This window comes from Vitis riparia, chromosome 10, assembly GCF_004353265.1.
Source record: "Vitis riparia cultivar Riparia Gloire de Montpellier isolate 1030 chromosome 10, EGFV_Vit.rip_1.0, whole genome shotgun sequence".
Taxonomy (NCBI): domain Eukaryota; kingdom Viridiplantae; phylum Streptophyta; class Magnoliopsida; order Vitales; family Vitaceae; genus Vitis; species Vitis riparia.
This window is the reverse complement of record NC_048440.1, coordinates 21195793-21209459: the sequence shown is the minus strand read 5'-3', so window position 1 is coordinate 21209459 and position 13667 is coordinate 21195793. Positions and strand designations below refer to the sequence as shown.

The 13667-nt window shown below is 35.9% G+C and overlaps 1 protein-coding gene across 2 annotated transcripts; it reads left to right on the top strand.

Moving 5' to 3' along the window:
- The first annotated feature begins 2186 nt into the window (after positions 1–2186).
- On the top strand, positions 2187–13559 carry LOC117922957 (zinc finger protein CONSTANS-LIKE 9-like). Of its 2 annotated transcripts, XM_034841199.1 has the most exons (6): positions 2187–2428; positions 2578–2988; positions 3561–4297; positions 4507–4722; positions 12118–12428; positions 12756–13559. In XM_034841199.1, exons 3-6 carry the CDS (start codon positions 3710–3712, stop codon positions 12883–12885), a joined length of 1245 nt encoding a protein of 414 aa, XP_034697090.1. In that variant the 5' UTR covers positions 2187–2428; positions 2578–2988; positions 3561–3709; the 3' UTR covers positions 12886–13559. The 2 variants fall into 2 exon arrangements, with proteins under 2 accessions (XP_034697090.1, XP_034697089.1); XM_034841198.1 differs by lacking the exon at positions 2578–2988.
- Positions 13560–13667: the final 108 nt, after the last annotated feature.

Here is a 13667-nt window from a genome sequence, read left to right as displayed (position 1 = left end):
AAAATTAAGTAAAAAAACAAACACTACTTAAATCTAGAAAAGTTTTAAGCCAAAATGAATGAAATATAAACTTAAATAGCATAGTTTAATGTACTAAATAATTTTTAAATGTAGAGTTTTATTTTTAATCTGTTTCTATATTTATATAATTATTTTAAATTATTCTTCATCCTAGTATTTAAAATCAATGAAAACAAATAAATTATGTTATAAAAAAACATCATATTTTTCGAACAAGTTAGAAAACTACTTTCTACCAAAAATTACTAAATGTGTTTTCAAGTATGAAAAACAATTCTAAAATAAGCTTCTTCCGGATCTAAAAAACACATTTGAAAGGCTTTTGATAAAAACAGTTTTTTCATGATTTATTCTAAAAATAAAACTTGCATTTTAAAATAAATTTCAAAAGTGTTTTTATTTGGATTTTGTAGAGTTTTTTTAGCAATAATTGAAAGGAGAAGAATATTTTGAAAGTTTTTGCATATATATTATATATAAATGTATAACAACTTCATGGAGAATAATTAAAAAAAAAAAAACTGTTTTTTATATTTAAATTTTCAAATGGAATTTTGTTGTTGAAAATAAATAAGAATTATTTTTGAAAGATTTGTTAAAGAGTTGATAATCGGAAATTGCTTATTACAGCTGCAATGGTAGGTTTTGTTCTGTAGGAACCTATAGGATTTGCATTGGTGTTTTTTTAGGTCTGTTCAATTCTCAAGCAGGCTCTAGTCAATTCTTGGTTGAACTCGATTTATTGTTCTGGTAGGTAAGCTTGGTTCAATCTGAGTTCCATAGGGAAGATGGTTTATTTTGTTGAATGATGGAGCAATTTTCTTGCCCAATTTTGCCTCCCAATTAATGGTGGCGTACCAAAACTCCAACGATGGTTGCTTGGTTCAGATCAAAAGGTTCACTTTGTTTTCCCAATCAGAACATGACCTGTCCTTAAGGGCAGCATCACTAGTGAAACATGATGTCTGGCTTGATAGCAACTGCAATTAATTAGGTCCCATCAATGATTAAATGCTTAACTCACACTGAGTTGTCTAAAAAAATATATATTTTATTTTAAGTCGTTTTTCATATTTGTATAGCCTTAAAAACAAAATTATAAAATAAATAAATATTATAATTAAATATTAAAAATTTTAATGATAATATTAAAATTTAAGTAGGTGTATAAACTTTTTCTTCATATACTCATATCGATATTGACAGAGTCTGACGTATGCCTAAAGAAGGCAAGTACTCTCCTGAAAATCTAAATTTTCACTTAATTAAAGAAATCAAACCAAATTTACTTCTTTACATTAAATTACCCTGAAACCAATTTTTCCTATTTTACCCCTCAATCGTTATTTTTTGGATTTGGTTTTTTAAAATAATTCTTAAAGAAAATAAATTTTATTTAAGAGTTCAATATAAGAAGTAATTTTGTAGATATGGTTTGGGTGAAAGTACTATAACCTTATATATAATACAAAAATTCTTGATTTACTTTTTGTATTTCTATTTAATTTTTATTATACTCTAAAAATAATAACTTGAAGAAATTTTGAATTTATTCTAACAAATATTATATGTATAGAACAAACTTTTAAAAAACGGCTTTTAATCCATGATTTGCGAATTCTAAAGTTGGGGTGTTTGGTGACAGCTTTCAAATACGTAATCAATATTTAAGACATGATTAAGATTTTTTTTCAACACACGTGAAAACTGTGTTTGACACGCGCTCTCAAAATAAGTCAAGTACGTAGAAAATATCTGAAAAAATATCTGAAAACAGAAGGACAAAACTTGGGCTGGGCTGGCAAAAAGCTTGGGACTGGGCTGGAAGGGAAGCAGATATGGATGCCACGTCGGATAAGCACATCGACCTCGTGAACTTTTTAACGAGATCGGAACCCACGAGGATTACCTTTTGGAATGAGCAAAGGCTGATGAATCACTTACTCGCCACGTGTCACTCCCATTGATAATACTTTAATCGGAAAATAACCAGTGGGGCAGGCATGTGAGGTGTCGCTGGCAGCCATGGACCGCCCGATCCGCATAAAAATCACCACTATGGGAATCCAACGAAAGTAAAGAAATGATCTGGAATGAACTAAAAAATTAAAAAAAGAGGAAAGTGAAAAGGTCCTGACTTTTTCGAAGGGGAAGTGGGGCCAGGGCATGCACTTTATCCCAAATTCTCTATATCCCATCAATTCGATGACGATGATGGTGGTGGTGGAGGACGAGGTGGTGTTTAGGAATTGGGATTAGGGTTGAGGTTTTGTGCGTGGAAAATCTGCAGGGATAGAGAAAAACTCTCGGCCTAGCGTTTGCCTCGCAAATTTCGGCCAATTCTTCGCCGTGATTCCTCCGCTTTCTCTGCTTCGTCGTAGCTCTCTGCATCTTCTCTCCTGGGCTGGTGAGTAGCTGATTCTTTTGTCTCTTTTTATTTTTTTTTTTGTTTTCGTGTTTTTTTGGCGGTAATATTTTTGGGGGCTGGATCTAGTATTTGGGATTTCAGCTGTCAATTGTCTCGTGATATTTTTGGATGATTTTTCTTCGTTTCAGGGTCAAAATTCAGCTCTCATTTGCGGGATTATTTTGATAAATTGATTTGATTTTTTTTTCTTTTCCATTTGAAAGAACAGCAGCTCTTTAAGTGGGAGGTTATTTTATTTTATTTATTTATTTATTTTTCTTAAAGCGATTTTGAGATTCGGATTGCGGTCGTTTTTGGCACTTTAAAGCAAGGCGGCTCAGATTATGAAGGATTGGTTTTTTTGTTCTTTTTTTTTTTTTCATTGGGGTTTTAGAAACGATTTTGCGGAAGTGAATTTTTTGTACTTTAAAGCAAAGCAGCCCTTAATTTTGAAATTATGTAGGATTGATTTTTTATTTATTTTTTTTAAATTGGGGGGTTTTAGAAACGATTTCGGGGAAGTGATTTTTTCGCACTTTGAAGCGGGACAGCTGTTAGCGGTGAGAATATTGTAATCATTTATTTTTTTGGTGGTTTCAAGAAACGATTTTGCGAGTCAGAATTGCTCTGCTTTTTTGTACCCAAAGCAAGGAAGCTCTTAACTGCAAGATTATTTCATGACTTTTCTTTTTGGGGTTTAAAAGCGATTTTGGAGAACTTTCTTGCTTTGGATAGTGGAAATTGCTTTGATTTTTTCCCTTTAAAGTAAGGGAACCGATCTTGCGTGAGATTTATTTATTTATTATTTTTAATTGATCTTTTGGCACTTTGTTTTGGAAATTTGATTGGAAGGGGAAGTGATATTTCTCCAGTTGGTACGCATTTCATCATCAGATTGTAAATTTGTTGTCTGAACAGCTCGTTAGATGATTGATGTTTGGGTCATGATTGGCAGGAGTTAGGAGTGTTTTTTTTCTTAACTTTGGCATAATTTGGTTTTGAAACACTGGTAATTAATTTGTAGTGAAACTAGTTATGAGCTTACATTGGAGGTGATTGGTTCCCAGATTTATTTATTTATTTATTTTTACTATGTATTTTTGGGTAATCTGCTATATCTTGTTGTTTTTAGGTTGTAATCTCAAGTGGGTAAGCTGCTTCCTGTAGAAAATTGATTTCTGGTGGTTCAGTTGTCTTTTACTAAGAGACACGGAAGCTGGAGGGGTGACATAGACTGTTTGTGTTTGGGACACTGCCTAAAATTGCAGTGTTAGAATAAACATGGGTCAATTGTGTGATTTCTGTGGAGACCAAAGATCTATGGTCTACTGCAGGTCTGATGCCGCTTGCTTATGTTTGTCCTGTGATCGAAATGTTCATTCTGCAAATGCCCTTTCTAGGCGCCACTCGAGGACCCTTTTGTGTGAAAGGTGCAATTCTCAACCTGCTACAGTTAGGTGTGTTGAAGAGAAGATCTCACTTTGTCAAAATTGCAATTGGATTGGGCATGGCAGCACTACCTCAGCTTCAGACCATAAGAGGCAGACAATTAACTGTTACTCTGGTTGCCCTTCAGCAGCTGAACTTTCTAGGATCTGGTCTTTTGTCTTAGAATTCCTTTCTGTGGATGATTCTAATTGCGAGCAAGGAATGGTCCTAATGAGCCTGACTGAAAATAGTGTTGGTAGCTGTTCACTGCCTCCGGTAAATAATAACATTAATGATTCCACTGTTGCTGGTAGGACAAATGCTCAAGAAAATGTTGATAAGTCTGATCTTTGGATGGCATCCTCTCCGGTGCCTGCTCTGAACCCCATATCATCCAGTGTAGACCAGCCAACAGATCTTGTGAATTCACCAACTACCAAGGTGATTTATAATTTGATATATTAGTTTACAGAAATTTAATTTACTCCAAGTCTCAGGTATCCATTCTGTAGGCTCCAAGGATAGTATACCAGCAGTGTTCTCTGGGATGTGTGTGTATGTGTGTGCATTGGTTGCGTGGTATACTAGAAGTCCTTTCACTATCACAATCATTACTTGAATTTTCTTTTCTCTTGTTAAACAATGTGCAGTTATGCTGTTCCGGGATTTGTGATGATGATGATCTTCTATATGAAGACTTCAGTATGGCTGATGTTGACTTGAGCATAGAGAACTATGAAGAACTCTTTGGTGTATCCCAAAATCACTCAGAACAGCTCCTTGAGAATGGTGGAATTGATAGTTTGTTTGGAATTGGGAATTTGCCTGGTACTGATGCCAGTGCACGGGGTGCATATGTTGCTGAGGTTTCTTCATAACTCTATTCTTACATTGAGTTGCTTCTATTTTCTTCTCATCATTCTCAGCTGACTTATGCCATTTTATTTATGCTCTGTTTTGTCAGTTTTCAAGAGTTTGTGTGAAAAATAGAACTGTTCCCATAGTTTTTGAAAGTTCAGCTTAACTTAACTCAACTCAACTCTTGACAGTGTCTCTGTCCTAACTATTTGGGGTTGGCTTTGTAAATCTTGTTTCACTTCTGCTGTTTCTAGTCTTTTCTCTCCGTTAATTATATGAAACTTCAGGTCTAGTGAATGCATGAAATCTGGTGGGTGTATGGAAGTTAGGCTGAGGAATAATAGATTAGGATATCCTTTGGGTGGTATTCTATGGTTTTCAGGGGAGTTGAAGATGTATTCTTCTTCAGGAAGCACTCTCCTTTCAATTTTCTGATGCTGGAGCTTCTTGCAGTTTGAGTGTTTTGGGTAGAATAGATTGATAATGGCTGTACATGGAGGGGAGAAAACTATTATACATACTCTAAACTATTATGGATGGCTGGGTGGAATTTTTCTTGAGGCAGCATTATTGGCATTGCTGGTAACATTCCCTTTTTTGTTGTTGTTATTGTTTTTCAATTCTGGTGGGTGTACATTCCTGTCTTAAAACTTTGAGGGGCTTGGTTGGTTCAAAGTTTCCTTTGAGGAATTTTAGAAAATTCAGTTCTTTAATCTCAGGTTGGTTGAGAAGTGGAGTGATAGATGTTGATTTTGGCCTTTGTCAGACCATCTGCCTAATTTTGTTTTTGTGTTGTGTGTTTGAAGAATCAAGATCTTTAAGATTTGGGAGCATGTTTCTTGAAAGTGGTGGTTTTCTTGGACAAAGTTAAACTATGCTTAATGCAGGGGCAGGCCTTTTTTTTTTTTTTTTATCTTTTCTTCTCTGTTTTCTGGAAGCACGGATGGAATGAAGAAATTGTAACTTCAACAGATTTTAGAGTTATATAGAAACTAGAGAGTGATTTATATACTTAGAGGGGAGAAAACTATTATACATACTCTAAACTATTATGGATGGCTGGGTGGAATTTTTCTTGAGGCAGCATTATTGACATTGCTGGTAACATTCCCTTTTTTGTTGTTGTTATTGTTTTTCAATTCTGGTGGGTGTACATTCCTGTCTTAAAACTTTGAGGGGCTTGGTTGGTTCAAAGTTCCCTTTGAGGAATTTTAGAAAATTCAGTTCTTTAATCTCAAGGTTGGTTGAGAAGTGGAGTGATAGATGTTGATTTTGGCCTTTGTCAGACCATCTGCCTAATTTTGTTTTTGTGTTGTGTGTTTGAAGAATCAAAATCTTTAAGATTTGGGAGCATGTTTCTTGAAAGTGGTGGTTTTCTTGGACAAGGTTAAACTATGCTTAATGCAGGGGCAGGCTTTTTTTTTTTTTTTATCTTTTCTTCTCTGTTTTCTGGAAGCACGGATGGAATGAAGAAATTGTAACTTCAACAGATTTTAGAGTTATATAGAAACTAGAGAGTGATTTATATACTTAGATCTTGAGATGGATGCTAGCAACAATGGGAAGGAGAAAGTTCAAGTGTTTTTTTTATCCAAAGTTAGGTTAAAAGCAAAGCCACAAGCTGTCTGGTTTAAGAGGAAAATGTCATACCAAATTCTTTCTCTGGATGGTCAATGCAAGAATAACAAGATTCATCATTTGGCTTCAAACATTTAGCAAGCTGGCTAATATCATTAAGAGCTTGCTAGGTAAAGTTTACTTTCTATTGATATACTTGTCAAAAAGAGATAGAAGACAGCTGGCTTCTTCTACCAAGCAGTTGAAGGTGTGATTGTGAGTTGGTTTTTTGAAATTCAGGATACTAATCTGTGGGAAGAAAGCTGGCTCCTGTCAGGAGCCCCTTAGCTAACCTTCCTCACAGAAAATCTTCAATGGGGTTTTTCTATAGAGATAGAAAGGTGAGAAGTTGAAATTTAATTTGTTGGGATGAAAATAATAATAATGCATGAATGCATGTGGTTTGAAGACTCTACAATTTTAGTTATGGATTGAACTCTTTTGGGCATCAATGGTTTACAGCATATGAAGAACATTGACTACAAGTTACAATTACGTATGGAGAATATTTCTTTTTGTATGCTATTCCAGAGTTTTTGGTAGGTCATGGGAGTATTTGATTTGAAGAGTACTTCTAAGGTGGCCGCTCCCTTTGATAGAGGACATGTTATTTTTTGAACAATGGACACAAAGTGCAGTTTTGGAAAGACATTGATGGGAGATTTTCATTACCTTGCACATTTTTCCATCCATCCAGAATACTTGAGCATGAAATGTTAAGTAGAACTGCATGGCACGTATCCTCTTTGGGGCTTGGCTTGGTCTGGTCATTTACCTTTGCTAAGAACTTGAAAAACAAAAAAGTTGATTCTTTCTAGAGGTTTTTTTTGCAGTGTTATCTAGTTGTATGATTTCCATGATTGAAGAGGATTTCAGTAGCAATTACATAGCATTAGGAATTTTCCTTTCTGGTTTCCATTTATATATTTTAATGGAAATTTGATCTTCCCTTCAAAATTGTTTGGAAATCCCAGATTCTGATGTTGCTTTCTTTGGACAATGGCCTTGGACAAGATCCTTATAGTTGACCTCTAGGAATTTGGTCTTCCCTAACTTGAGCCTGCAATGCATTGGATATAGGTTGGTCTCAGTTGTATTGAACTATAGCTGATCTTAGCCAAGTATAAGCCTTTTAGAACAGATAGTTCATGGGGATGGGTTAAACTTCGCTATCTCTATTCCTAATAGGTGGATCTCATCAAAGCCTCCAGATAGATTTTGTCTTCTTTACATCCTTTTGGTCCTGTTTTCCTGCTTCAGTTGGGTACCAATGGTCAGCTCGAAGATATCTGCCATGTCCTGGGAAGCTAGTATTTGAATGCTTTAAGATCCAAAAGACATTCCATTCTAGTTTCTCTTTGATGTTCTATATTCCATGAGGAAAGAGAAAACTCTAGATTTGAGGCAATTTTAATGATGTGAATATATATTTGAGGAGAATAGACTTCATTGTACAGCCCCAAGGCAATCTAAAAAATCCAACATTGCAAAATTCTCCATTCCTAGTGAAACCCAGTATCACTTTCTTAACAAGGAATTCAGGATGGGCTCCTTGAATCTCTGCTCTTGCAGTTCCTCATGGAAGACTCTTCGATTATGCTTGCTCGACATGCACAAGAATAAGCATAAGGGTGTCATGCATCAAATCTTCCTTTGTCTTTTATCCATCCCCTTGACCTTCCTTCTCAGAAGAAGGTGATTTGATGCATGACACTCTTATGCTTATTCTTGTGCATGTCAAGGGGATAAGGGTGTCTTTTATCCATTCCATTGACCTTCCATCTCAAAAGAAGGTTTTTCATTAAGTCTTAAAACACCCACTTCAAACCGAACATTGCTAATAAAAGATTTCAAAATTTTTGTGTCCTATCACAATGAATGAGAATATGATTTTCTGATTCTTCATTATCTTTACAGAGGTTACATCTATTTACCATTATCCACTGCTTCTCATGAGAATAGCGATGGTAAAAATCTTCCCCCATACTGCTTCCCATGCAAAACAATAGGTTCTCACAGGAGCATCAGACGTCCAGATTTCTTTGGCAGTGAACACCTCATTAGTCTCATCACATAAGGTACTATGGTAATATAAAAGTTTCCCCTCTTATCTCCTCTCTAGCATAAGCTGTCCACGCCTACCTCGTTCACTCTCACTGAATGTATGAGCTCCATCATCACTTCCATTTCCCAATCTTGAAAGTTCCTTCTAAACTGCAATGATATCCATCCCTCCCTTTTCCCACAAGTCTGCTATGGTAGCATCCTTAGCAGAGGCTAAACTGAAAAGCATGGGGAAATCCAATTTCAAAGGACTCTCACCCACTCATCTGACCCCCTAGAAGTTAGTTTTCATACCATTTCCTGATACTGAAATCCTCCTTTCCTCTTCTAATGGTTTTCTATAAACTTCACCAAACCCTCTCATCTCTACGGTGCACCACCCCCTGTCCATTTAACTTTATATGGCTTGGATGATCTTCCTCCACATATTATCATGATCATGGGCAAATCCCCACAACCATTGGCCTAGCAATGCCTAGTTTAGAACCTTCAACCTCCTAGTTCTCAATCCGCCATACTTCTTATCCTTGCAAATGATCCTTCAGTTCACTAGGTGCATTATACTTCCTTGTAAGTGGCTATCCCGCATAAAATCTCTTTGAATTTTTTCCAATTTGACTCTTACTCTCCTAGGGATTGAAAAAAACAAAGACATGAAGTGTAAATTGGATTGCTCGAAAGGGTACTCTTTAAAAGACTTGATCTTTACTCCTTTGACAAGAATTGCTTCTTCTAGGAGGCCAATCTTTTTTTGAATCTCTCCTCTATTGAATCCCACACAGTGCAAGAATTATGAACTGCTCCCAAAGGCAAAGCAAGATATGAGGCGGGAAGACTCCCAACATTGCATCTGAATCAAGAAGTCAATCTGTCCACCCTCAACACCTCCCCAACAGGAATCAACTCACTTTTCTATAAGTTTATTTTCAATTCAGCCTCTAGCTTGAAGCAACCAACAATCCATCTCTAGTATCTCATTTGATTCGCATCATCCTCATAGAAAACAAAAGTGTCATCTGCAAACAATAAATGAGATATATTCAACGCATTCCCCCTCTACCTTCTACATTAAAACCTCTAATGAGACATTGCTTTGCTCTGGTAATTAGGCAACTGAAAATTTCCATAATTTAGCAGCCCTCTAAATGTCTAAAAAAGATATGTATGGGTTGCCATTAACTAGAATTGACATTCTCATGGCAGATATGCAGAAATGTATCCATTTTCTCTATGTCCAAAACTCATCTTTTCCATAGTAGAGAAGAGAAACTTCCAATTTGCATAAACATACGTTTTTTTCCATGACCAACTTGCAAACTAAATCTACTCTAGAGCTTTTTATTTCCTTGAGTCAATGGTCCCATAAAGAAACCCTCATCAAGGATATGTCTCCCCTCACAAAAGCATTCTGATACTCAGACATCACCTTTTCCAATTTACTTGCCCAAATTTTTGCTAGAAGTTTATATAGCTTGCTTGCTAGATTGATTGGTCTAAAATCCTTGATATCATCCGCCCCACCTTTCTTAGGAATTAAACCATAAATGTAGCATTTAAACTGCATTTAACAAATTCCCTTGAGTGGAATTCATTGAAGACATGCATCACCTTCCTTCCCACTATAGGCCAAAAAAACTTCCAAAAGCCATAGTAAAGCCATGAGGGATTGTCTTGGATTAATCTAGACCAAGTACATGACAGTGGAATTCTAATGGGGTCTGGTGCATTTGATGGTAAGTAACAATGTGCCTCTCCAGGCAGCATTCTTGTATGACTAATTGAGCAAGAGTTCATGCATATATCAACTTTTGGGTTTTCAGTGTCAGATTTTCATAATGTCTGAGATTTTAATATTTTGTCAAACATGTTAAGTCTCTTTTATTTCTAGTACATTTTGCACCTTCTTCTTGCCAAGCCTCTGCTTTTGTTACTATTATCAACCACACCAATAAGGAAAAAATGGTATTCTGCAACCAGGAGCCTGCCAATGGCAGGTTGTAAGTTTCAGCTCCACTGATCCTATCCTGACTGCATGGGAACCTTTATGACGTATTTACTAATGAGCAGATAATGACCGTTCTGTGATGCTCCATTCAATGAAGGTCTTAAAAGCAGTGTGTTACTAAATCTCAAGGTAGCATGCAAATCTGAGGGGGCATTTTTTAATATCTTTTTACAATATGAGAAATCTCAAGCATGCTTTTTATCTTGGCTGTTTTTGTCCTATATGTTGTATGTATGCAAACACAACATGTTCAGTCATGAAAGAAAGAAGCTGGGGACCTTTCTTTGAAGAACTAAACTTATCCTTATAGGTGACAGACTAGGCTTTGTTGGTTGCAGAGTTGATAGCTTGCAAGCTGACAGAGATAAAGAATAAAGATAAGCATTCCGGTGGAGCTCACCAAGTACCAAAATTGAGTCATACTCTTTCAAACCATTGTAAGTAGAGCTAATAAACACATTCGAGCTTTACCATAAAAGTTTTCTGGATAAATCAAGATTTAATATATTATTTTTAAACCTGAATCAATACAACCAACTAAAATTCTAAACCTTGACCACAGCTGATAAACAGACCTTTACTGCACAAGGTAATGCAGTTACCACAAACAGGTTAACATTTTATCCTCTATATTCCATCAATTGGAACAACTTAGGAAGGTATGTTTTCTTAGCATGATAACAAATATAATACTTTTGAAGAAAAACTAATATTACTCAAAAATATGAATGCAGCTTTTATCTCAATCAAATAAAGTTTGAGATAAATTATAATGCTGTTTTCTCCAAGCAGGATAACTTCTTATTCTGTATAGACCTTCCATAGCATGAACAACTCAGAAGACATCTATTTATGGCCAACAAGAAATGTTGCGCAAAAACAAGTGCAATTTTTATGTAAAAAAATATTTGAAATAATTAACAACCTGCTTAGACGCACTCTTATGGAGTTGGAGGAGGTGTTTCATTTGGTGAATTCTTTGGTATCTTCATTCATTTGAACTTGACATTGAATCTTTGATTTCCCCATACTGATCATGCAGGAATGTGATACACTTATCCCACACCTTGATGCGCCTCAATTATCATTATATCTTAATACATCTCAACATATTCTCAAAATATGTAAGTGATTCTTGTTGTTCTTTGGTTGGGTCCTATAACAGTAAAACAAGTTCGGAATGAGAGCACCACCCGGACCATTAGGCAATCAGTCAATCTACAGCTATAGACTTGGTTCCAATTTTTTGACAAGTTTGTGAGACTAACATAGCTTAAATGGCTGTATCATTTGTTGCACTTTTCAAATTAGCTTACCAATTGAATTATAAGGATGTGTATATATGTATGGCAATATGTCGTGATCACCCAGACTAAGAATTGATGTCTTTATTCACTTGCATGTGCACTGAAGGTCCTTAACACTGAAGGGAAGTTTTGGTTCCCTCTGGATGCAAACTTTTTCTTATATATTAGCACTTCATTGAATTCTGGCTAATGTATTGCACCCTTGGAATTAAAATTTGTTGCATGCTATGCCAAGATTTCTGCTTGTAGAAATACTGACACTTGATGCAATAAGAGTCAACTAGTAGGGCTGTAGTTATGTATGATGCTGCACTCACACTTCTAATATTATAAAATTGCTGTCAAAGTATTCTATACTTCAGTTTTGATGCTAAAGATGTACTTATAGCACTGATGGATGTGTTTCTCAGGGGTCCTCTGTTGTACAAATTAAAGCCATGCAGCCAGCGTGCAGCAATCCTATATCTGCTGATTCTATAATAAGCTCCAAAACCGATCCAAATCTTTGTTTTCCACCAAGGCAAGCACACTCAAGCCTCTCACTTTCTTTTTCCGGCCTCACTGGTGAGAGCAGTACTGGAGATTATCAAGATTGTGGGGTCTCTTCAATGCTTCTAATGGGAGAACCTCCATGGTGCTCTCCTTGTCCTGAAAATTCATTGCCTTCAGCTAACAGGGATAGTGCTGTCTTGCGTTACAAGGAAAAGAAAAAGGCACGAAAGTAAGTACACACCAAAGGCTTTGTTTATGCATGTAGAAAATCATGTTTATGAAATAGTATTATCTATGGTTTTGAACATGATGTCTTGAAAAGTAAACAATTTTTTTTCTTAATTTCAAAATTATCTATTTATATCAGACATTGTATAGGTAAACCTTTGAATTTTTATTCCATATGTCTATCAAAAAATAAAATAAAATAATTCTATATATTTGCAACATGAATGCACTAAAATAAGGGTAGGATTTTTATGGAATTTGATTAGAATGAAAATTTTCATAACTAGAAAATAATTTTTTTTCTTTTTCATCAATGACTTCTGAACAGATTTGAGAAGAAAATAAGATATGCCTCTCGCAAAGCAAGGGCAGATGTCAGGAAGCGTGTGAAGGGGCGATTTGTTAAGGCTGGCGATGCTTATGATTACGACCCATTGAGCCAGACAAGAAGCTTCTGAGTGTACAGTTTAAGACTCAACTAGAAAGAATGCTGTTCTGTTATCAAACCTTGAATTTAAAGATACTGGGTTAAGATGCATAAATAATGGAGTTCTGAGTTGGAGGTCTGGCCTTCCATCAACTGTGACATGGACTACCTCCTTGCCACTTCTTTTTTCCCGTGCTGGTTTTTTGAGGGTGGGATCTCATTTTTGCCCTTTTCTGCAAGGAGAAATGAAAGTTCCATTTTTGCCCTCTTTGGGAAGCTTGTATAGATTTCATATGGCACCCTTCTCACTTGCTCTCAAAGTCGGGAAGATGCAGACCGCAACATAAGGAATGGTTTCACCCAGTGCCCACCCAGTACTCAGTCGAGAATTGAACTCTCTCATCATGTTTGTAATATATTTCTTTTGTTGGAACATGTAGCACAGGTTCTTTATCTGTATGTAACCGAGAGGAACGAGTTTCTGGTAATTCAACACACCGGGTTTATTTGCTTATGTAAGGACAACAAAATTCAAAAAGAAGGTTGTAAAAATAAATGTATTTCTAGCTGCAGTGTCTTCTCATCTACTGCAAATTTGTTTGTAGATATTTGTAGAAAACCCAGTTGGGACTCAATGACGCGGGTACGTCTTCTGTAAATTCTTTCTATTGTTGAACTCCCATTATATAATGCTGCAATTTTCAAGATGATAGACCCTCAAGTGTATTTCAAGGAGGGCATCTCCTAGTGAATAGGTGCATCAACATTTCAGGTGATATAGCAATGATGGGAAGTTTTGTGGATTTGTTATTG

What these genes read in the sequence shown, in the direction of transcription:
- LOC117922957 (XM_034841198.1), top strand. Translation starts at nt 3,710, where the DNA reads ATGGGTCAATTGTGTGATTTCTGTGGAGACCAAAGATCTATGGTCTAC. An exon ending in GGGGTGCATATGTTGCTGAG is followed by an intron (nt 4,723 to 12,117) that starts GTTTCTTCATAA and finishes TGTGTTTCTCAG; the next exon opens with GGGTCCTCTGTTGTACAAAT. An exon ending in GAAAAGAAAAAGGCACGAAA is followed by an intron (nt 12,429 to 12,755) that starts GTAAGTACACAC and finishes ACTTCTGAACAG; the next exon opens with ATTTGAGAAGAAAATAAGAT.